The sequence below is a fragment of the Periplaneta americana genome, chromosome 7, assembly GCF_040183065.1.
Source record: "Periplaneta americana isolate PAMFEO1 chromosome 7, P.americana_PAMFEO1_priV1, whole genome shotgun sequence".
In the NCBI taxonomy this organism is placed as follows: domain Eukaryota; kingdom Metazoa; phylum Arthropoda; class Insecta; order Blattodea; family Blattidae; genus Periplaneta; species Periplaneta americana.
In genome coordinates this window covers 172,536,768-172,560,162 of record NC_091123.1, presented here as the reverse complement: position 1 = coordinate 172,560,162, position 23,395 = coordinate 172,536,768, and the positions used below count along the sequence as shown (strand labels likewise).

Genomic DNA, 23,395 nt, shown 5'->3' with positions numbered 1-23,395 from the left:
CCCATTAGAGAAAAACCCAAAGAAACCCATAAAAACCCACTGGGTTGGGTCTTTTTTTAAATACCCGGGTTTTTCTGAACCCTGCTAGTAAGGAGATGTACCATTCCTTTTTTTTTTTTTTTTTTTTTTTTTATCAAGTCCTGCTTTTGTAGTTCTGTGTGGTTTTCTTGTAGCATTTTCATATTTTCGATGTGGGTTTTTCTGTCTCTGTTCTACCGAGGAGAGGTTTGTAGGCTTGCACCACAGGCTGAGACTTAATGTGCTTACCACCTCTTTCGTAGAGATGATTAAGGGACATTAGTACTGAATTTTTGGCCAAAATGGTATATTTTATTTTTTACATAATAATTACCTAATACTTTTGTTTAACATTGTTCTATATTTAGCCCCCACCACTACTTTTAAAGATCCGGCGACCATTTTTAAAATGCCTCTTTTAAACCTACCACACCCACTAAAAATGGAGTTTTCTCAAAACTACGTTTTTGGTCAATAATAAAGTTCGCAGGAGTCGTCATCTCAGTGCACTATGGTGCAGGCACAGTTTGCTCGCTGCTCAGTCCTATCCCTTAGACATCAACTGTGCAGCTGGAGGTGGGGGAGGAAGGAGTCAGGTGATGGCAGTAGCGTCCGCTTACTTGTTCAACCCTTTTAATCAGTCTCTTAGAATAAAAATAAATACGGAAGAAGCATGTACTTAATTTATTTTAAGACGAACTGTGTAATAAGTAAACCACTTTTCAGTTTAATACAAGAAACCAATTGTATTTTTCCATTATATATTTTAACGGTTTTGTAAGTAAATAGTTTTTCTTTTCATATTAAAGTAATTGAGAACTTACAGACTTATAACGCATTTTCACTGTCACAAAATATTAATCAAATCGAATCCATTAGTAATATTTAAATCATGTCATCCTATTCCTTTTTTCAAGCGTCGTCAATAAAATAAAATTATCCATTTTTTTATCTGGCACTATGTATCACAAAACCAATTATTTCTTATTATGTATAACATATGAAATATATTATCGTTTCTGTTACAAGACTGAAGTAGGCCTAAATTATTTTATTACCATGTAAATAACAAATGATAAAAATAATTTTCGCTGGTGGTTTTCCAGGATTTTTTAATTCGTTTTTCTCTCACTAACTAGTCAATGTTAAATGTCAATGCTCGTGTAGAACACAATCGAAGAACACATTGTAAATTATGGTCAGAAAGTTGGCTTCGCTTCTGTGATGGGATGCGTTGGCTTGGCTCGACACACTGCACACTACTACCTCCTCAGCCAGCGTCTCGGCGCTCTGAACTAGTATGCAGGCCAGTTGACAATGGCTGTCCTAGTGGCTTCCATTTGCTCCGATTTACATGAAACAAATACTCAGTATATTGCAATACACTCCATTGTGCAACTCAAATCAAGAAATGGATTCAGAACACCTCAAAATCTGTCCGTCAGTGCTGACCATGACAATATCTTTGAAAAATATTGGAGTTCAAGAGGTTAAATGACTTTGTCAAATGCCTGGCGTTAGAAAACAACAGCATATTGCAATAAACAAAGCTGTGCCTGGAATCAGCTCTTCACTGCAAGCTTTTCATGATACAAATTTTTAGCTTCTAAAAATTAAAGAAAACTATCAAGCAAAAATTATGATTTGTAAGAAATGTTTTATCTCATCAACCAGTTCTCAACCTAATTTAAAAATCCATGCACAATTTTCTGTATCATGAAATATGTCCTTCACAGAAGATGTTTAAAAACAAATCTGAAGCCATTACGATGTTTTGAATTTTCGCATAATTTAATATCATTAAAATAAGTGAAAATTAATATCTAAGCAACTAATGAATGCAACTTGATGAAATTTGGTACTGTTATTTAAATGTACAGGCACAACAAACCCGCCGAAATTGAAAGAAATTAATCAAATACTTTAAAAGTTTCAAAACTCAGTCGCAGTCTCTCTTAAGGTATATGTACACCCACAAAACTAAAAAAATGATGACAAATTAGAATTTTCAAAATATGACTATTTTAATAGAGAATTTTCTCCCCTTTAATTTGATATAAGAATTTTCGATTTATGCCTTATGGTTTTCCAAAATTATGCGTCATCAGCCACGGTCACTTCTATGAAGATCACTCCAAAAGTAATGCACAACACTTTTTAAAATTTATTTTTTATTCTAAACCTTTGCAATTTATGGATATCATAGATACATCCTTCCCCCTTGTATTCAAATTTAATTTAAGTCGTTCCCGTGAGTGGCGCCAGAGAGTAGCTCAGACGTGTTGGTTCAGACTTTTATCATGCAGGTATACAGGCCCTCATTCCAAGGTGGCGTAAGGCAGTTGAAAGGTGCGGGGATTATGTGGAAAAGTAACGTATTGTTCCTGAAGGATGTATCTACATTCTATGAAAATAGCAGCGCTCCATGATAAAAATGTAATTTTTAAATAAATATTGTGGATTACTTCTTGAGTGATTCTCGTAGCAGTCAATCCCCTCATCCAGCATTGCTTGTAAAATAAACTTTTTTCTAGTCCCAAAATAGGTGCATAGATATCAGGGCATGATCATTAGATTGAAAACACGTTTTTACATAATGAAGTAATTTATAATCTTTTACTGTTAGTCATAAAACTGTAAATTTGTGTGTTAGTGATGTTGTACGTCATTTTAATAAGAGTCCAAAAGGAGAAATTAAAATTCTGAGGAGGATGAGCATAAACCCTGGGACAAGCAGCATCGCAGGATTTGTTGCATCAATGGAAAATAAGGACAAAAATGCCAAAAAAACATTCAACACCTGAAGTTAAAACAAGGAGGAGGTATTTGAGAGGCAGAAAGAAGCTGAAACTGGACCGACATGAAGCTGCTTAAGGGGTGACATATGATGATGGAGTCTTCTAGGCTCTGAAAGTTTGTGGCTGATTTCCTGTAAATAGTAATTTTAGAATATTTAATTCTTTTAAAAATGATATCTCAGTCAAATATGGTGATACCAAGAAGATATTGGTGTTATTTTGAAGCTTGAAATGTCCCCCAGTGCCTGACAATGAGTAAAATAGCATTAATGTAGTTAATAATTATCTATGGATCTTTACATGATTTATGCAACATAAAATATTAGTATAAGTTACATATATAGTAATATTTAATTAATGTAAATGAAAATAAAAAATAGCTCTATGTAGGGCACTAAAGAATAGTTTTAGCTATAAAACAGTGAAAAAACTGTGGCTCTATCTTAAAAACTGCATGAGCTATCATGTTTCAAGTTGTATGTCAAAATTATAAACAAAATAATTTTTATAAACAATTTGGACATAATTTCAATGCATCTGTTCACTTCATTCTCTTTCTGGTACCATTCTCAATTGTATAAAAATTTTATAGAGCAAAATTATGCAAAACAAAATGTTTTGTATGTAAAGGTGTACATATACCTTAAGTCTGTATGACCACATTCCTGTAAGTGTAATGATTTACTGTTTGGTGCTAAGTTATGCAGGATTCAATGTGTTAGTGTGTGGTTTAAGGTCCCTCTGTTCCCCTGACAGTTCTGCAACTTCCTCAGAATGATGCTGTCTGTATGCAAGTCAATGGTACTACGTCCTGCTGCATCCTGTGGTGACCTGAAACTATTATTGATGGTGAAATGAGCCCGAGGGTTCTTCCACATCGGACATTGCCCAGCATTTGCTTTGAATTTTAAATTTACAATATCATTCTTTGTGTGTTTTAGTAGTCATGTGGAAGACACGAACTCAAATGGGAATATACTTCACATAAATGCAAGAAGTAATGATGTCAGCAGTTGAGTATATCTTTTTTTTTTTTTTTGACTGATAAAATTAAATTCACTTTTTATCTCTCGCATTACAGGTGACGGTCGGTATACAGATCGTTCAGGTGACACATGGCATGCAGGTGGTGGTCCCCCCGCAGTTAAACCTTTCAGTTCGATGGGAAGTGGAGGAGTTCCTCAACGAGATTCTTGGGGCCCTTCAAATGATAAGAAAACTGACAGTGGACAAAATTGGGGACGGCCCATGGATTCTGGAGCCTCAGACAGGTTAGTGTGAATGCATATTTCAAGTACTATTTAAATCCCTGCTTAAATTGGTGCTCCCATGTTGAATTTTAAACTAACTTTTTCTTGCCCACTATCTTGTGCCAGCTATTCTGAAGAATTAATTTTGTTTCGTCCTTATTAAATACATTAATTTCCATATTATATTTGCCATCCGCATTCATACAAATTTAACTGCATGAGTTGGTGGTAGCATGTTAACTTTATTTTTAATTATTGGCAACTCTACAACATCAGATGAATGAAATACAGTAGAACCTCTATTATCCGTGGTAATGAAGGAGGTGGGCTCAACAGTTAATCGAAAAAATCGGATAATCCGTACCATAGAAGAATTTCATAAATTAAGTGTTGCATAATGCAGTTTCGTAATTTTCTCTGTGGTCATGTGTTTTAACACATTAGGTAGTGGATCAGAAGTTTTAAGTATAATAGCTCTGTTGGAAAGAGTGGGTGAAGAAATAATGATGCTGAAACTGATGACGAGAAAAAGGAATTGGCTGGATCAGAGACTGAATACTTAAAGATTCACTGGAAGGAATGGTGAACGGGAGAAGATTTCGGGGCAGAAGAAGATATCAAATAATAGAAGGCATTAAGTATGGATCATATGCGGAGATTAAGAGAAAGGTAGAAAATAGAAAGACTGGAGAATGCTGGGTTTGCAGTGATAGAACAGTATGAATGAATTAATGATGGGTTCCCGAGGGTCAAGGAAACTTCCTATGATGGATTTCTGTATAAAGATAGGAAAAGTATATGTCTCATGTCATAGATTGAAGTAATTTATATACTTTATCCTTTTTTTTTATTAAATCTCGCACAGTTGTAACTCCAATCTCGTATTCCGGTGTGAGATGAACCACAGTTCCAATTTTCCAAAACCACTCAATTATATGCACTTCTCTTCGATACTTAGCACAACATGTATTCATTTTGCACTTCTGAAGGACGTTTTGCAGAGAAATTAAACAGGTCACTCGAACAGTAGATCATAATGTGTAAGGGCAAAGGCTTTTAAAATCACTCTCTATAAAAAAAAAATACGTACTAATGCATTGTGCAGTATTCAATATTTTTTCTGCAACAAAAAAAGGAGGACAGTCGGATAATTCAACAATTGGTTAATAGGGTGATGGATAATCGGGGTTCTACTGTATATCACCTTGCGAAAAGAGTGGTCCTGTAAGAATTCCCCCCTCCCCCCAATAATAATCTTACGAAATTAGGTATTTCTGAAGCTCCTGGTAGCTAAGGAAACATTTGTTTTGAGAGCATTAGATCTTGAAAGTTGTCTTCAGCCATCTCCTTTTCATAGGTCCTTATGAACTTACTAGTTTAAATTATTCATCCAGTCTAAAATTTTCCACTCCAATGTTTTGAAAGCCTTCTTTGGAGAGTCTGAAGCTTCTAGGTGTTTGATTTCAATTTCTTCATTCATACACAAAATATTTTTCTGAGCACATATTTACTCAACTATAAGATCCTGTTTCCCCCTCCCCTTCAATTTTTAGTTATGAATTTGGGTCTTAATAGGCGTGAACTTCATAAAATCAATTGGTTTAGGAAGCTGCTATTTTATTTTCATGCCACGTAATATGAGATATCTATTTAAAGCAAACAATGTTACATCTTTAATCAATGTTAAATTTCACTACTCCCATTACAAAAGTCTGCTAACATCCTGTAGAAGATACTGTACTTCTGTCATGTGGAAAATGGGCGTGGACAGTATACCAAGGATCATATACACTACAGCAGTGGATGCTTAGTCTTTGGTTACGTGCTGGTTAAATACAAGTAGTTATCTGAAATATGAAAATCCTTGTTTTCAATACTCATATCTGTTCATGCTTCACCAAAATATTTAAGAAATGGAGGGGGTAACTCTTTGTTGCTTGAATCATAGACTGTCCTCATTGTTGTCGTCACTGCCATCATTGTTGCTAGTAGGTCTGGGTATTCATTTTCTTTGCATTCTTCCCATAGAAGATCGTCTTCAGAATCGTCAAATGCACAGGAGTTTTCAGTCTTCTTCAACTGTTTCGGAAAGGATCAGGCCTAGTTTTCGTTTTCTCATGCACATTTTTCAGAATCCAGTTGGTATAAGACCTTCTATTGATCTGAATTGGAGGGGGGGAGGGAGAGAAACAGTGAATTATTCAATAATTGAAGAGTTTGGACTTTTTCCTTTGCTAGTTGCCAAAATATATGTGCACTCAACATTTCGAACAGTGGAGCTCTCTTCGTCTTCAGGTAAAAAGGAATCTACTGTGGGGATCGTTACAAACAGCTAACCTGTCTGACTGTCCTTTTCACCTGAAGACTAAAGGTACAGTCACACATTGCTACTTTTGCTGCGCAACTTTTGTACTGCAGCTGAAAAAGTTGTGTGTAGTGTTCACACGTAAGCCAAAAGTAGCATGCTGCACGCTACTTTTCGTGCTGCACAACCTGAGTTCAGCAAAAGTTGCAACTGGAGGTTGCGAGTCTGTTCACACACAAAGCGCTACTTTTGTAGCCGCAGTCATGCTGCAGGTTTCCATCTTCGTGTTGACTTCTCAATATACATTTTGTGGTTATGTTCGCATTATTAATAAACTCATGCGAAAGCTTACTTATCTATTATTTGCTTTTCTGTCGTATCTAGTATTTATTTTTACTATAAAGCTTTTAAAAACGCCTATATACTTAAATGATAACCAACAATATATTCACGTAATCAATGTTGGCAACCCTCCTGTTTGGAACTACACTACGGAAAATTTTAAAAATGAATTATATCGTCAGCAATTATGCTCAGACTGTGTTGTGTATTTAATAACTGTTAAAAATAATTTATTTTCATCACATTTAACATTAAAGTATATCCAAACAATAAAAGTATCATTGGCACATTTGGGTGGTAACACTGGTTGCAGTCGCCCTGGTTGGCAGGTTGGTATAGCGCTGGCCTTCTATGCCCAAGGTTGCGGGTTCGATCCCGGGCCAGGTCGATGGCATTTAAGTGTGCTTAAATGTGACAGGCTCATGTCAGTAGATTTACTGGCATGTAAAAGAACTCCTGCGGGACAAAATTCCAGCACATCCGGCGACGCTGATATAACCTCTGCAGTTGCGAGCGTCGTTAAATAAAACATAACATTTTTAACACTGGTTGCAACTGCAGCAAAAGTTTCAACAAAACCGATATCAAAAATGCTGTGGCTGCAACCCTGAGAACCCTGTTCACACGTCGCTACTTTTAAGCTGCACACAGCCTGGAAAAGTAGCGGGCAGCAGGTTCGGCATCCGCTACTTTTCGGGTAGCACCATTGTTCACACGTCTCAGTATGAGAGTTGCGGAGTTTTTTTGTACTGCAGCGCTGCAAAAGTAGCGACGTGTGACTGTACCTTAAGAGAGATCCACTCTTCGAAGCGTTGTGTGTTCATATATTTTTGACAACAATGGAAAAAGTCCAAACTGCTCAATTATTAAATAAAACCTTCTGTTTGTGGAGATGTTTAATTGGCTGCAAAACTGACGTAAGCCCTGCTGGGATAATAACTCAAGTTTTTTTAGTGTTATTTGTTTTTTTTTATGCTGTCAACTACAGTAAGTGACCATGAAAGTATCCAGTTGAAGCAGAACTTATGGAATTCGTTCTGATACAGTTTTCAACCAGTCCTTCATCAGATCCGCCTCTTCCCACCCCTTTCTTGTACACGGATGTGCATTCACTTTGGGAAGTCTTCTTTAGAAAGAGTTTTCCTTAAATGCACAATATGCCAGGAGTTTGCTGCTGTGTGCAGTCACAGCTAGCATGACTGTACACTAGCTTTTCAGCTTCCAAGAGCTTCATTAAAATGCTCAGTGCACCTGCATTTATCATTGTACTTGTCGGCATGTCGAAATAAATGGGTGTTTGGTTGACATTGCCAATTTTTGATAAAAGAAATTTCTTTTCTTCTCACAGTCTTCCGACAAAAGTGTGAAATTGTATAATTAATACTTTTATAAAACTGTGTCAAGATTGTTTTCATATGAGGGGTGTAAGGATATATTTAAAATTCACTGGAATTTATTTCAATTCAACTTCTTTTACAACCTTTTTGATGGAAGAAAATTTAATTATTGATGTATAATTCTGCAGTGCCTGAGAAAAGTGACATAAGTCAGTTTCCACAAACCTTTTTTAATAATTTATTGACAACTTACGGAACATCTGCTCGCTTGGAAAAAAATACATAAGTATTTCTCCCATTACAGTAATTCATACAGAAGAAAATCAAATCGACATAAACCAGTGTAAGTTGTCAATAAATTATCAAAAAAGGTTCGTGGAAACTGACTTATGCCACTTTTCCCAAGCCCTGCATAATTGTTCTTTGTGATAATGTTAGCATTGTAAATTGAATGTCAGCTGTTTAACAAATTAAGGGAACTGCTTGTGTTAGAAATAGATGCACCATACTGGGATTCCTTGTGATTTATAAAATAGGAATTAGTGCTTGCTTTTTATTTTTAGCTGAATAAAATGAGTATTATTATGCCGTATTTTCAGATATACCATTGGTATAAACGTGTTAACCAAGACAGATATGAAAAAAGTTCAGTGGTGTCAAATAAGATGAACTGGGTGGCTGGAGAATGTAGTCACAACTTGTGCAACTGGAAAAACAAACTCTTGCATACACTCTGCACTGTTATACAAGAGATTCAGCTCCCAAGTAGTTCAGCTTGAGTACTGGGTGTGGAAAAAGACACACATATATATACTTTTCAATTTACTCATATGGCCATCTGCATGTTTTCTTCATGCCACAAATGTAATGTTTATGGCCGTTGAATAGAATTGAGTTAAAAGTGATCTCATTTTCTGTCATTTCTAATAAATCATTATTCTCCCCCTCCCTCGCTCATCACATGAAAGTAAAATGTTGTAAAATAGAACACTTCTTCTGAATATAGTTTATTACATGTATGAAAATAAATGTAAACATTTGCTTATCACATTCAGAAAACCGTGCAGATAAAGTTTTCAGCTCATTATCCTCCTGTTTCTTCCTTGTCCAACCCATGTTCTGCCAAACTTTGTTGTATACCATTATGTTAATTTGTTTCTAAATTCAGTTCTCCTTCCTTAATTATATTTTCCATCTGTTACATAATTGTGACATACTTAAAATCGTTATTTTGTATTTCCATGATAACTTTTCCAAATATGTACCATTCTTTTGAATTAAAGTAATCCACATATTCAGCGAACATGGCTTTTTTGTTGTGTTGGGCAAATGTTAACTGTAAGCCTGTTCAATTTAAAACACTTGATTGCAAGTTTTTTTTTTTTTGTTGAAGTGTTGCTTGATACCTTGCATTGTACTATTACTATTAATTTACAATAAACATTTTATAGTTTGTGACTCTCTTATATTGAATTTACACTTCTAAAACTCTGATTCGTTTTATTATTTGCTTCAAACTAATTTTAAAGTAGGAATTGCTTGTATAGTCTGAAATAATGGTCATTTTCACTTAACAGTCTTGATTAAAAAGGAATGTAAATTTTAAATTTGTCATTCACTGTTACATGATATATTTTTCTAGTTACAAAATAAAAAAATTTTGATACTTTGTAATCATTAATGCAGGCTGTACATTAAGTTATTATATTGCGTAATGTACTAAAGAGAATATAGATGCATTTGCATGCTTGTTTATTAATTACGGAAACTCAAGCAGTATGTAATTGTAGCATTCATGCAAATTGTATGAATATTTCATTATGTCACTTAATATTGATATTTTCCTTTTAGAGTAAAACCACATTATACTAGAATAACTCTTCTCGGGTTCTCAGCTAGGTGAGTTGGAGATTTGCTTCCAAGCTTTCGACAGCTAGCTCTGCTGTCTTTTTCAGGGAATGAAATGATGTGGGACCATGTCTAGCCGGTATATATGCAATAGTAGGGCTTCCTGCTGCAGGCCAATCAGGAGCTAGTTCCTAGTCCCAACTGTCTGCCATGTGCTGGTGGTCTAAGGGCCGATTGTATAAATCATTTAATCTTAGATCAGAGGTTAAATTGATCCTTGTTCTAGCTGAACTTGGAATTTTGTGTTGTATAAAGTCTAATCTGAGATTAATTTGTCTCAAACTAAAGTCAACTTTGACTGAAGAAATTTCTCCGATTAAGTTAGGTGATCCAAGTTCAGTTACTTCTTTTCTGTTTCAAATATACGAGTGGCAGACTGTGCAAATAGAATAACCATTGTCGTTAATATTAATAGATATGGTAGTTGCACTTATATATTTTTTTTTCAATTTTTTACCTTAATACACAAACAATCTTATATTTTATAAGGCTCTTATCGTGTTCAGCAGTATCAAATAACATAACCTATAATTACATTATGTTTATAACAACCATTAATTATTAATGGATGTGATAGGTACATTCATAAATTTTCAATTTGTCGTTTTATAAAGCTTGATTATGTTTAGCAGTATCAAACACCATAACATGGTAACAATTTGGAGAACAGTCAACCTTCTTCTTATTGTCCGCCATTATTTACATTGCACAAATAAACCAGTGTCTCCAACAGTGTGTACGGAAAGTCGCCAAAAAGTAGTTGTAAAGTCGCAAGATTTCTCATTATCAACAAAGAAAGATTAAATTTTGTCACTATGGGGTGCTAAAAAGGTCACTAAATCCCTATTTAAGCAATACAAAAGTTAAAAGAAATGTTTATTGAAATAGAGTTAAAGTCGCTAGATTGACAACATTGAACAAACTTGTACAACATGGTCCGCGCATCACATATTTCACCTGTTTATGCGATGTTGCCAAATCCTTTTCACGTGAACTTAGATTGCATTTGAACCAAGGTGATTGATCGCAGAAAAGTTTTATACAATAGAAGACGTGTCTGAACTCGGTTCACTTTTCGATCTTCGATCAAAGTTGATCTTTAGTCAGGGAGTTTTATACAATTGGGCCTAAGCGTATTGATGGCAGGTTTCCATGCTGTACTCAGCTGTAGACCCCCGTCTCTGTTGAAATTATTGCCATCTAGCTGGATTTCGATGGCTTCCTTGATAACAAAGTCCCAGTAACCTGATGTCTTGTCCAAGATGGTGATGGTGCCGAAATCTATCTTGTGACCAGTTTCTAGGCTGTGTTGGGCTACTGCAGACTTATCAGGATAATATAGTCTTATGTTGCGTTGATGTTCCTTGCAGCGTTTCATAATGGTGCGTCCCGTCTGCCCGATGTAGCATTTCCCACACTCACAAGGTATTCTGTAGACACCAGGTATCCTAAGACCAAGGTCGTCATTAACTGGTCTCAGCAAGTTCTGGATCTTTGTGGAACTAGAAACTGGTCACAAGATAGATTTCGGCTCCACCACCATCTTGGACAAGACATCAGGTTACTGGGACTAGGTTATCAAGGAAGCCATCGAAATCCAGCTAGATGGCAATAATTTCAACAGAGACTGGGGTCTACAGCTGAGCACAGCATTGAAACCTGCCATCAATATGCTTAGACTACCAGCACACGGCAGACAGTCGGGACCAGCAAGTAGCTCCTGATTGGCTACCGCTTCCACCAACCAGAATGCGCCTGGCGGTCGGGACTAGGAACTAGCTCCTGATTGGCCCACAGCGGGAAGCCCTACTATTGCATATATACCGGCTAGACATGGTCCCACATCACTTCATTCCCTGAAGAAGATGGCAGAACTAGCCGTCAAAAGCTTGGAAGCAAATCTCCAACTCACCTGGCTGAGAACCTGAAGCTTGGAAGCAAATCTCCAACTCACCTGGCTGAGAACCTGAGAAGAGTTATTCTACATCAAACACCGGGAAAGCCTCAAGTCATACACATTATACTGTTTTACACCTGCTGCAGTATAATGATGTTTAAGTGAATGTCAGTTAACTACAGTATAGTACATTAATAGTAAAATATTTTAAATTAAGTAGATTTACAGTTTTAAAATCATTACAGCACAGTACTTACATATTTTCATGTCTACTTAACAAAGAAGTTGCTCAGTTTAGTTTGGCGAACTTGTCCTGAATGTTTCCTTAAAGCATATTGCTTAATGGCGGCAAAATGCATGAGATGAATCCATTCACAGTCTGGCTGATGTTCCGCAAATAAATGGAAACTTAGTCTGTTTTGTTGTCAGTTTTTATATGGCCAGCAATTAACAAGTATGTCGATACTTACTGGCTTTTAAGGAACCCAGAGGTTCATTGCCGCCCTCACATAAGCCCGCCATCGGTCCCTATCCTGAGCAAGATTAATCATTCTCCACCATCATATTCCACCTCCCTCAAATCCATTTTAATATTATCCTCCCATTTACGTATCGGCCTCCCTAAAGGTCTTTTTCCCTCCGGCCTCGCAACTAACACTCTATATGCATTTCTGGATTCGCCAATACGTGCTACATGCCCTGCCCATCTCAAACGTCTGGATTTAATGTTCCTAATTATGTCAAGTGAAGAGTACAATGCGTGCAGTTCTGTGTTATGCAACCTTCTCCATACTCCTGTAACTTCATCCCTCTTAGCCCCAAATATTTTCCTAAGCACCTTATTCTCAAACACCCTTAACCTATGTTCCTCTCTCAGAGTGAGAGTCCAAGTTTCACAACCATACAGAACAACCGGTAATATAACTGTTTTATAAAGTCCAACTTTCAGACTTTTTGACAGCAGACTGGATGATAAAATCTTCTCAACCGAATAATAACAGGCATTTCCCATATTTATTCTGTGTTTAATTTCCTCCCGAGTACCATTTATATTTGTTACTGTTGCTCCAAGATATTTGAACTTCTCCACCTCTTCAAAAGATAAATTTCCAATTTTTATATTTCCATTTCGTACAATATTCTGGTCACGAGACATAATCATATACTTTGTCTTTTCTGGATTTACTTCCAAACCTATCTCTTTACTTGCTTCCAGTAAAATTCATGCGTTTTCCCTAATAGTTTGTGGATTTTCTCCTAACATATTCACGTCATCCGCATAGACAAGCAGCTGATGTAACCCGTTCAATTCCAGGCCCTCTCTGTCATCCTGGACCCTCCCAATGGCATGCTGTAGAGCAAAGTTAAAAAGCAAAGGTGACAGTTATGTAGATAACATTACGAAAAGTGAGAATTGATCATACTGGACTTGAAATTCCCGTTGTTGATTGGAATACATAATGCAGAATGGTAGTAGACATGTTTGCAGCTTTTCTAAATATACATGTTGTAAAGTAATAATTCTGTACTAAACAATCTTTCTCTTCAAGTGTTGGGAAAGGGAACTTCAGTGTTGGGAAATAATTACTCATTGTAATAAATATGAAATATGAATAGAAGGAAGTAGTTGCTAAACAATTCTCCATTAACTATGGTGATGTTTATAAAAGGAAAACATTTAATTTATTATTGAGTACTTATATTAATAAGAAAAAACTTAAAAAATAACTACTGAAGCTTTCCTGGCGACGTGATAATTCGAAATTTTCTCGGGCTTCCAGCCAGGTCATAAGTTGGTGATCCACTGACGTTTCGAGGATGTTCATCTTCCTCATCTTCAGGGTTAAGTGATATCTGAGGGTACCTAGCTCCTTAATTTATAGTGCCAGAGGGAGTCAGCCGAGGAGCTGTGCGCCGATTGGCTGTTATTAGTGCAGACCGGGGCGAGAACATTGCCGACATGTCGTCTTGCTTTGTGCTTTCCGGCTGAATGACCTTGAGTCTCACGGTGGGCTCGGCGGACGAGTTCTCCGCTGATGACGGCCCGTCGTCCAGGCGGTGAGAAATTTAATAGCCGGTGACCATGCCGCGCTTAGTTTGAGACCCGAGTCCCGGTTCAGGTTACCGCGTTCCGCCGCTATGGCCAGGGTTTCTTTTACTCTTCTATCCCAATAGTCCGCACACTTTACCAGGACCTCGGTGTTATTGAAATTAGCCCTATGGCTTTTTTCAATGCAATGTTCAGCCAATCCGGATTTTTCGGGCTGCATTAATCTGATGCTTCTTTGATGTTCCGAAAGACGCGTCGCTATTGTGCGTCCAGTCTGTCCAATGTAAGCCGCATCACATTCATACGGGATGCAGTAGATCCCTGGACGATGGGCCGTCATCAGCAGAGAACTCGTCCGCCGAGCCCACCGTGAGACCCAAGGTCATTCAGCCGGAAAGCACAAAGCAAGACGACACGTCGGCAACGTTCTCGCCGCGGTCCGCACTAATAACAGCCAATCGGCGCACAGCTCCTCGGCTGACTCCCTCTGGCACTATAAATTAAGGAGCTAGGTACCCTCAGATATCACTTAACCCTGAAGATGAGGAAGATGAACATTCTCGAAACGTCGGTGGATCACCAACTTATGACCTGGCTGGAAGCCCGAGAAAATTTCGAATTAAGAAAAAACTTAGTTTTGCTTATTACTTCTGTTATAAATCTGCACAAATTTTCCTTCAACATGTGGATTACCTGGCACAATATATTTGTATTAGAAGATTTCTGTGGAAAGGGAAGTAAATGTAAAATAATGATGGGGAAAACCATCAGGGCATGGTGTGAGAAGTTTCTGGCAACTGGCAGTGTTAAAAAACAGTCCGGAGGTTCTCATCAACATGTTTCAGAAGATCAATCTTCTTAATGTATCCAGCTGTTTGCTGACAACATAAAGTCCACTATAGTCCACTGTAGTCTATTCAGTTGTTGTTTTTCACGAGAAATGAGGGGTATTTTGATCGGTGTTCATTATAGATGCCTGTTGCTAGTAGCCAGAGTTGGGGTGTAGTCAATATATACTGCAAGGCTGTGTCTTCTGCAACTGGTACTGATGGGTACTCACCTTGTCGTGGTGAGGGGGCTTAAACTTGTTTAAGCTAACAAGTAACAAAGAGGTACCCAGATAAGCTGCATTTCCACCAACGCAGTCCCACTATATTTTTCAGTGTTTATATTCATGGAGTCCCTCTGTAAAAGTCTCCGGAGGTAAAATAGTCCCTCAATCGGATCTCCGGGTAGGGACTGCACTGAGAGATGCCAAGAATCGTACTAAAGTACTTATTTGGAACACCAAAAGTCACACCGTCCAGTCAATCAGAGCCAAATTTAATATTGAAAAGAACCATATAATGAGACAAAGAGGCAAATATAATACCAAAAGGATTGAAGTATGGTGTCAGTCCAATGCAGGAGCAAAATTCATTCTCTGTAATATAAAAAAATAAGGCTAAAACAAATAAATTCCATGTCTCATTGGGTAGTACGTTTAAAGGCCCAGAATTAAAACGAAAAGGCAACACTAACGAAAAAGATATAGACACTCTAAAAAATTTTACAATGGAACTCTAGGGCCCAATTTCTTCAACCTTTGTTATAATGCACCTAACATAGTGTTAATTAACTGTAAGTTAAAAGTATGAATTGCTGTTAAAAATATTGCGTTTCTTCGTCTTTACATTTCACATTTTAACATTCTGTTAACTCTCTGTTAGGACCAGAGATTCTAGAGTTTAACAGTAACCTATAACCAAGTATAGGCTCACTTCTGTTTTCTGAACTCTGACAATTGCGATTCTCGCTTGTTTCCGTTGTTTGATTCAGAAAGAATAGAAGTCTTTCTATTCTCTCAGGTTTGATTTCTGCTTCTTTCCTCGTCTGTATCACAATAGCGTAGAGCGGCGTATTGGTATTGCTATTATGAAATGAAAAACACTGGAACAAAAAGAAATCGTGGGACTGATTTCTCTTCTTTCGAAAGAAACCTGCTGGAAATTATTTCCCAGTATAAACCAATTCATGAGAATAAACAAACAAACGGATCTAAGTTGAAAACGAAAAGTGAGGCTTGGTAGAAAATAGCCTATACCTTTGTATGAACTTCTGGTCTGTCAAATCACAGAAATCATCCGCTCTGTTTAAGTATTCATGGATATCATTTTCTAAATAATCCAGATATATAAGTTCAGCATCTAACGCACCAGCCATATTGGATACTTCTATGCTAACAGAGAGTTAAATTATTTAACTGCATGAAATTGGGCAGTTAAATTAACATAGGTTTTAACAGCCTGTTAGTACTAACAGTAGTTGAAGAAATGCTTCAACTGTTAAGTTTACAGTTAAAATGGAATAACACACTGTTATAATTTAACAAAGGTTGAAGAAACCGGGCCTAGGTCTTTAAGAAACAAAATGGATTTATTAAAGCAAGAAGTTCAGGACAAAAAGCCTTCTATAATATGCATACAAGAATCTTTTCAGATTGCTGATATTTTAAAATTTTACAAATTTGCTGACTACAAAATTTGTAATCTGTTTCGTGAAGATAGAGGGGGTGGAGGTGTTGTTACCATGATCCACAACTCCATTCATGTAATTGAATCTAAACAACAATCTAAAGGCCAAATTGAATACATTAGGACAAAATTATTACTTCAAAATAATATTTCATTTTCACTTGTCAAAGTATGTATATCTCCAGGCCTAAACCTAGTAATGTACAATAGAACAATTGATCCCATCTGATCGCAAGTTTATCATAGTTGGTGACTTTAACAGTAAACATCACATATGGAATAATGGGCCTTCAAATCATATGTTTCAGAAGATAAAATGGAAGAAATTCTAGCAGGATATCAGAGAAGTTCGTGTAAATCAATTTGCCAAGTATTCTGGCAGTTCAATGTTTTCCCATCACATGCATCTCTATATTCTCTCCGGTAATAGTGATTGATTTTCTCTCTGCATACAGATTGTGTGTGTTGCAGCAGAGTCGCCATTTTGCTTTATGCAGTTGTGGCGCAACATAGTGAGTGAACAATCAACTTCAAATTCATTAAATAGAAATTCTTCGAGTTTCTCTTTTAGTACCACTTGCGTTCCATAATTTGGTATATCTTGTTAGCAAAGATTAATTAAAATGTACCAGTATCTTCAAATTTATTAAATAAAAATTCTTTGAGTTTCCCTTTTAGGAAACTGCTTGCATTCCATAATTTGGTATACCTATTTAGCAATCATTAATTAAAATGTGGGAGGTTTGAATGGAACACCATGTATGATTCCAGTTGATCATGTTTGCTACGATTTGATATTGTTGTAGGATAATACTAAGTATCTGCAGATAAATTTCAGATCCATTCCATCTGTAAATATTTTCATTACTGTGATGAGATGTGCTCTTGATTTGCATTTCTTGCCCCATTTACAATGAGTTTTCAAGTACGTAGTTAACAACAGTAAAAACAGGTACATATTGGAAGAGATGAAGTGCTTTTTATATGATTCTCCTATGAAGTAACCAAAGAAATATATTTGATATATTATTTCTTAATCACTCTTCAGTTTTTCTAATAAGACAGTCTTGTGTACAGTATTTTGATGGCGCATATAGTCTATTTCATGTTTCTTTTCATGGATGTGTACCTTTTTTCTGTTGAGAGATGTAGAGCCAAAAAAAAAAAATTATTAAGAACGAATTAATGGATTAATTCCAAAATACTTTTTACGAATTGTGTGTCATGATTTTCAGAAAAGTAAGTTCTACTTTGTTGAAAATACTGCAAAAGAATAACTACATTCATTTTTCATGGCATTTATTACTTTATCCATGACCATAACAAAAAACCTGCATTTACTAAATACTTTTGCATTTGTACAGTAGACTTTTATTCAACATTATTTTATTCCACTAGTGAAATAAACTTTACCTCACAGTTCATTAGTATTTTCCTAGTACCCAGGACCGCACATGTATCACTTTTCCATCTTAATATATTAGTTACTAGATGTCTCTAAAAATTAAATTGTTAATTGCCTCCCATTGGAGGTAGCCCAGAAGGACTCGGTATACTCTCCTACATGAACTTTACAATATTAAATGTTTACATAAATTTTGTTGACAGAAAATTAAAATAAACATATATGAATTATTAAGTGAAGAAAAAGAAATTAAACAGAGTGAATATGATGAGTCAAAATTTGGCAAGAGCATTTCAAAACCGAAGTTATGATGTCAGTAGTAAGTGTCTGTGATAGTTCAAAAGTCTTCCTGAAGCTTTCAAAGAATTTGGGAATCACACCACGAGCTCCAATAAGAAGACCAATCACCTCAATGTTTTCAAGCTGGTATTTTGCTTTGAAGTAATCAACTGTTGGCAGATAAATGTTAATCTTTTCTTGATTGACATCCTCCATCACTACATCGTAATTTGTGCATTACATCCATATCTAATGTTTTTTATTTATTTATTTTATTTATTTATTTTTTTGTAATTTACCTTTTGGGAAGCGAGGAGACTCGAACCGGCGAAGTTGGATTTATTAACAAGACGCCTTAGTCAACTGAGCTAAACAGACGCGATGATTAATTATGTTTCAATATTCCTCTTAAATTTACAGAAGTAAAATGTGAAATTATTTTAATTACATTAGTCCCATGAACACTTCTAAATAATCCCTGAAACTTGAAAAAGATGAAAACAAATGAAGGGTACACGGGAAAAATGATCAAGGGCCATCAAAAATCGAAATTGAGTTAATAATGCTATCTTATAGTGGGAAAGAAGTACTATCAGCTAGTAATAAGAAATCATCGTTCTTGACATCCCATTACGTCAATTTCTATTAAATACACACATAACAAAGTATTGAGTGCTTGAACTTTAAAATTCGTTTTTCTCGAAACTTTCTAAAATGCACCTTGATCGTTATTCCCGTGTACCCTTCAAATGTTTAAATTGAAAAAAAAAAAATGTATATATATATATATATATATATATTAAAATTATATAATTTTATCCAATGGCTTAGATACCATTCTTCACTGTTCATGGCCTCCTACATCATAACCTACTTAGAACACGTATCGATTCTAAAATCCATGCCATTATATTTGATCATATGACTTATTTTCAACATATTTTCTTTTATAAAACAGATGCCTTGTGCTTAAATCTTTCCACTTGTGCAATAAAGATACTTACCTCACAAGTACCATACATAACTATTATACCTTTTACTGCTTCTCACCATTATTAATTTATTTTTTATTTTTTGTAATTATTCACATTTTCTGCAGTGCGAGTGGCACATTATAATGAAAGTGTAAACAAGACTACTTTACTTCTTAATACGTGTGTCCAGCTATAAGCTGATTACACGATGTCCACTGTAAGTCAAGTATGTAATTGTCCAGAGCTGTGGATTGGTGAGGATTTCACGTAATGAGTGGTTTTTCATTCTTTCCAGCAGTTTATGGTTGCTGCTATTACATTGAAGTAGTTGTTTCTTCTTCTGTTAATCATTTTTGACATAGTGGTGACTGATAATTTAAATCGATGCAGATAAGATTTCGTAACACGGTGTTCCAATTGTAGCCTGTGCAGCAAAAATTAGTATCTCTGGGATTATCACAGTAGATTTTAATATTGTTGGGTTGTTTCAAAATTTTCCATAGTGCTCTTCCTGTTTGTCCATGTAACCAATCTCCTGTCCATTGTTTATTTATCACGTTATGAATATTATTTATTATTCTGTCTGTAGGTTGTGGCATTGGTAAAAGGTTTAATGCAGTTTTTGCTATTTCATCTGCTATGTCGTTACTTTGCACACCACAGTGGCCTGGTATCCATTGAAAGATGATGTATTTCCCATTACAAAACTGCTTTAAAGATTTAGTATATGGGCTATTCCATATCAAATCGACTGAAATGTAGAGAAAATTGACCTTGCAATTTTTAAATACAATGAAACTTTTTCTGTCCGTTGACAACTGTGATACAATACTTTGTGCAAAGTTTGAGGCATCAGAACTTTCATAAAATTAGCAACTTTAAACTGTTGTGGCTCCGAAACCCTTTCACCCAATGATCAAAATCATGGTTTATTTTGATGCTGAGAAATTATAGTTTATATTGACATGTAAACAGTTTTCCTTACTTTTTATGGAAATTGAGAAATTTAGAGTTTTCTTCATTAAGACGCCTTTGTCCACGAAAAAATATTTTTAATATATATGGTTAGATTCCGCATTGAAAGTACAAATAAACACACATTTTTTACTGGTGCGACGTTGATAAAGTATTGAAAATATCAAATAAAAAAAAAAATAAATAGTATGTGCTTGAACTAACCAGCTGACTGTAGGTAGTCGAGACAAGCAAGGCCAGGAGACAAACACGTGATGTGTCATCTAGCAGTCATAGCTGGGCTAGCTTTATCACAAGTTTTCATAAACACAGGAGTAAAATGATGCCCAGTGCTCGCTTATCTTCAGCTCTCAGCCAGTGCTTGTGGTACTGCGCCGTTCAAGTCTAGGTGTGTGAAAATAATTTATTTAATACCCTCGAAGCTTATTGCAGAGTCACTAAGCAAACAATGCCGAATCCCTCTTAATAATGCAAGGTTTTTTCTCAATATTTTTTACATTTTTACAAATGGGGAAAAGACCTAAAAGTAAGTAAAATCAGATTATCTGTCTCTCTCTGTACAATAAAAATAAGGATTACTTCTTATCATAACCTACCAAATGTCAACTTCAAAATGAGCTCTCGTTCAATGTTCTGCAGTAAATGGTTTCAGAGTTCTGAGCTCTGAAAGAGGATTGTTTTTATAAAATACGCTAAATTTGTCGCTCAATAGTACGACAACCGTTTGACTTTCGATAGTATATTTTTGATAATGCACTCTCCTCAGCACCTTGGATAAATAGGGAAAAAATTAGAATATTAAAAAATGCGAGGTTTTTGACTGATCGATTTCATATGGAATAGCCCATATGCGTGTTGTACAAAGGTTTTGTTATTTCACACATGGTGAGGAACAGATGTGCTGTAAGCCCATGAGTGTGAAATCTGTCTCCTGCACTTCCTGCCATATTGATGGCACAAGACGAGTGAGACATTGTTTTGTTTCAGATGGGTGACTGGTAGTGGAGGTCCAATGGGTGTAGTGGGACGTGGAGGTCCAGGAATGGGTGGGCCAGGCTCCATGTACAGCAGTCCTCAGAATGTGGCGCCGAACATGTCGGGCATGAATATGGGCATGTCTAGTGGTGGCGGGCCGTACGGTGGAGATCGCTTTGATGCGTACAAACCATCAATGGGTCCAATACGCAAATACTGAGTAGAGAATATTACACTTATACAGTGTAGTGATTTCTCTTTCCATAAGTGATTTATGTGAATTCAATTCTTGAATGCTGAGTTGCATCAGATTGGGGACTATTGACTACAGCACCAATTTTCAACAGTTGTGGCCAAAGCAGGTTTAAGACATAATCTTACAGGTAGTGTTTAATTTGTTGTTACTGGTCACATGCCCCCAGCATTTTAGAAAGTTAAGATTGACTCCTGAAGCGTGTGAATTATTTTACCAGATAAAGACAGCGACGCTACTTACGGGGCACATCTAATGTGTAGTACAAAAGACAACATTTTCAGGACCGATAACAGTATACAGTGCATGTTGATGTGAATCCTGAAAATGTTGCTTTCCAGTTTTTCATTCCCTTGTCTGTGTGCTGCTGTAGTACTAGTTATATGGAATAAAATATCTCATCTTTAAGATATTGTTTATTTCCTACTACATTTCACTTTATTTTATTGAACATAACACTTAAGCATAGGATGGTATGATATTGATAAAAGTTGTGCCATAAATACATAATTCTTGTGAAATGTTCAGGAGCATTTAAAAGTTTTGTTTGTGCTGTGGAATTTGTCTGTTGTTCAGTTCGTATATGCTACAGTGAAGATTTCCTTGTTATTGTCGGACCATCGGATCTGTGCCCCTTCAGCGCTGTCGTCGTTCTTGGAAAAGTTAACGCCTGTACTCACTCCATTCCACCCTCTTTCCTCTCACCACGTTAAACAGCAGGCCACGAACCTTGCCGAATAGGGATGTTGCCAAACTTCCGTCAAACGGCGTCATAAATAACCAGTCCTCCATGCTACAATATCATTTCTTTCAATCAAAATACATCTTGTATTTCTAAATTTTTTAAACCTAAATCCCATGTCTCGAATCACTTTCCGTAGTTTTTCTCTCCAACCTTGGAAATTATTGCTTCTCTCGCAAGCTTCAGTAATTTCTTCAATGTTGAAAATTCTTTCTGAACGGTATAAAATTCTTGTATCTTTCTTCTTAAAATACATCGGTTCATATCATCTGCAATAATTAAAAGTTCCCTTGGTCTGTTCTTCTCTGGTGATTTTAGCTTTTCATCTCCTGCACAGACTCCCTCTCTCCTGATTTTCTTTATTAGGAGTTCTGACCTGTCTATATAAATTACATAAAATGTTGTATTATTAGTATTAGTTAAGTAAGTCATTTTAATACATAATCAATTGAAATAAGCTCTTTTCGTTGCCTGATTTGTTTCTTTTCATCGCAAAGTGCTATTACGTACTTGCTTAATAATATTTCTTTCGCCACTCCGTGCTACAGTATTCATGTTGAGTTGACAACACTGGACTGCAAGTGCAAATATTGTAAACTGTCCCGTAAGAAGGCCAAAATTGTGAGTAGTGGGGGACAGAAAGGGAGAGAGATAGAAAAGAGAGAGATAGGAATGCAGGGAGAGAAATGCATTACCGAGGCTGAGAAGGAATTAGGGTTCAGTTCGAATATCTTACGGGGGCACAGATCCGATGGTCTGACAATACTGTACTTCAATGGGAAAAGGGTTCTGGGTTTCTGTTCCTAATGTTCAACTCAGTTCTTATATTTTGACTAGATTTATTGTCTTTGCACGAGCAGTCCAAAGATTCAAAGGTACAATTATTGACTGAAAAATAAATAAAGAATATAATGTACCTTTGCCTAATATATGCAGATTCTTGCGAGATTATTCAGAGATGACAGAACTAGATTTAATTTGTACTGTAGTAGTGTGATTTCTTTCTCATGTATAAGATGTTGAACAATTGTCTGAAATTTTGTGTGTATATAACTACATTTTATTGTTTTAATATAAATTTGCAAAAGAGTATGATTTCACCTTATTCAGTACATTGAAATTAATTTCAGCAAAATGAGTCATGGTTTGTTATTTCCACTTAAAGTGCTGGGTTTCTGTATTAGATGTATGAAATTAATTCAGATTCATTTTTTCTGTACCATTATGTAAGAATTACTTGTCACAAAGATAAATTGAAGAGAAAAGTAAGAGATGTCAATGTTTTCTATTGCGTTTGTGGAATTGCAAAGGAAACGTGTCTTGAAACTTTAGGTAAGAATATTATAGATTAATTAATTTGTCCTACAGAATAAT

At 36.0% G+C, this 23,395-nt stretch overlaps 1 protein-coding gene across 6 annotated transcripts in view; it reads left to right on the top strand.

Annotated features, from left to right (window-relative positions):
- LOC138703729 (scaffold attachment factor B2-like) overlaps positions 1-23,113 on the top strand; it is a 90,518-nt gene extending 67,405 nt beyond the window's left edge. For 5 of the 6 annotated variants that reach the window (XM_069831854.1, XM_069831850.1, XM_069831851.1 and 2 more), the window contains exons 16-17: positions 3,898-4,087; positions 21,039-23,113. In XM_069831854.1, the coding sequence (XP_069687955.1) occupies positions 3,898-4,087; positions 21,039-21,246 (398 nt within the window). In that variant the 3' untranslated portion in view covers positions 21,247-23,113. Of the gene's footprint in view, positions 1-3,897; positions 4,088-8,649; positions 9,509-21,038 lie in introns of those variants that run through there. The other variant, XM_069831855.1, reaches the window with a different exon arrangement.
- Positions 23,114-23,395: the final 282 nt, after the last annotated feature.